This window comes from Zerene cesonia, chromosome 11 (genome assembly GCF_012273895.1).
Source record: "Zerene cesonia ecotype Mississippi chromosome 11, Zerene_cesonia_1.1, whole genome shotgun sequence".
In the NCBI taxonomy this organism is placed as follows: Eukaryota; Metazoa; Arthropoda; class Insecta; order Lepidoptera; family Pieridae; genus Zerene; species Zerene cesonia.
In genome coordinates, this window is record NC_052112.1 from 992,395 (window position 1) to 993,937 (window position 1,543).

Sequence of the window (1,543 nt, forward strand, 5' to 3'; positions counted from 1 at the left end):
GATTTATTCATTATATTATTAACCCGACGTTTCGAACACTTTACAGCGAGCGCGGTCACGGGGAGACTGAGATGTTATGACATCTCAGTATAATATATATATATATATTAAAAGTTATGTTCTATTTCCAGGCACAAAAAGACATGGAACTCGATGAACTATCATCATACTACGAAAACTCATATGAACCAAAAGTTCTTATTACATATTCGGACAATCCTCACACAAAAACTAGGATATTTGGTAAAGAACTTATGAGGATAATACCTAACTCTATAGCTAGGTATCGACAGAGGTAAGATTTGTTACATTGATTAATATTTTTAACACAAACACAAATTATAATGTAATTTAAGGTATAGAAGACCATCTATACAAAATATTTTCTATAAATAAAAATAAACACTTGCAATTGGGTGCTTCCATATTGAAAACTAAACATTTGGGCATATAGGCTTATGAGGTACTTGCCTATAAAGAGTAGTATAAACAGCACATTGAGAGTAAGTTACTACAGCAAAATAAACAAGGGATTTGTCATCAAATGTTATGGGTATGGGAATATGTTCAATATTCTGTCTCTTATGATATAGACCTGGTGTCAATGTTGACTGAAACAAAGCATAATATTTAAGATTATAATTACATAAAAAAAAATATTTTTTTATAATAACATCATCAAGTTTGAAATTTTGAAAGAATAGAAAAAATTTGATCACGAGGCAGGATTCGAGCCTGCGTTTCTTGCCTAACCGTAGCAACGCCTAGCCTCTCGGCCACCCTTGATCCTGCCACAGTAATCGCTACGGTTAGGCAAGAAACGCAGGTTCGAATCCTGCCTTGTGATCAAATTTTTTCAATTCTTTCAAAATTTCTAATTTATGAAGCATTTCAATGCTAAAAACTAAAAATTAAATTTAACAAAGGCCGCGTTCCATCGATACAATATTGTAATCATGGAAATAATGTTTCGTATTGGTTGTGATGGTTCTTAATCATCTCAATAGATGGCATGGGGTGCCCCTTAGGCACATGAAACCGAAAGAGTAGAAGAAATTCGATTAGTTCGAAATTCAGGATGTATCAACACATCTATTTGTACAATCTAGTATTTACTAAAAATCAACAGATCATCAGTGAAACGGATAGTCCAGTCCGCAATCCGCGAGCAAGTGACAGATGTGATTATAGTGAATGAGAATCAGAAACAGCCCAACGGTTTCCTCCTCATCCACCTTCCTAATGGACCCACGGCACACTTCAGGCTTTCCAGCTGCAAGATTACACCTGAGTTGAGGAAGGATTATAAGGAAATAACCAATCATAGGCCTGAGGTGAGCTCTTGTTCTATTGTTTTTGTATAATGTGGTTGTTAGAGTGGCAATGGTATGTTTATTTTGGATTTTTTTTTTTTTAAGTTACTTACAGTTAAAGTTACCAGTTAACTAGGATGTACCAAAAATATATAAAATGTTACCTACTCAAGAATAAGGTAGTTTTAAATTATCTTTTAAAATATTTTGCTGTTATTTTTGTATTTTAT

General features: G+C 33.5%; 1 protein-coding gene across 1 annotated transcript in view; it reads left to right on the forward strand.

Annotated features, from left to right (window-relative positions):
- Positions 1-1,543, forward strand: part of LOC119830415 (probable ribosome production factor 1) — a 9,021-nt gene that overhangs the window by 1,601 nt on the left and 5,877 nt on the right. Inside the window, exons 3-4 of the mRNA XM_038353437.1 lie at positions 132-295; positions 1,130-1,334. Coding sequence (XP_038209365.1) covers positions 132-295; positions 1,130-1,334 — 369 coding nt within the window. The remainder of the gene's footprint in view (positions 1-131; positions 296-1,129; positions 1,335-1,543) is intronic.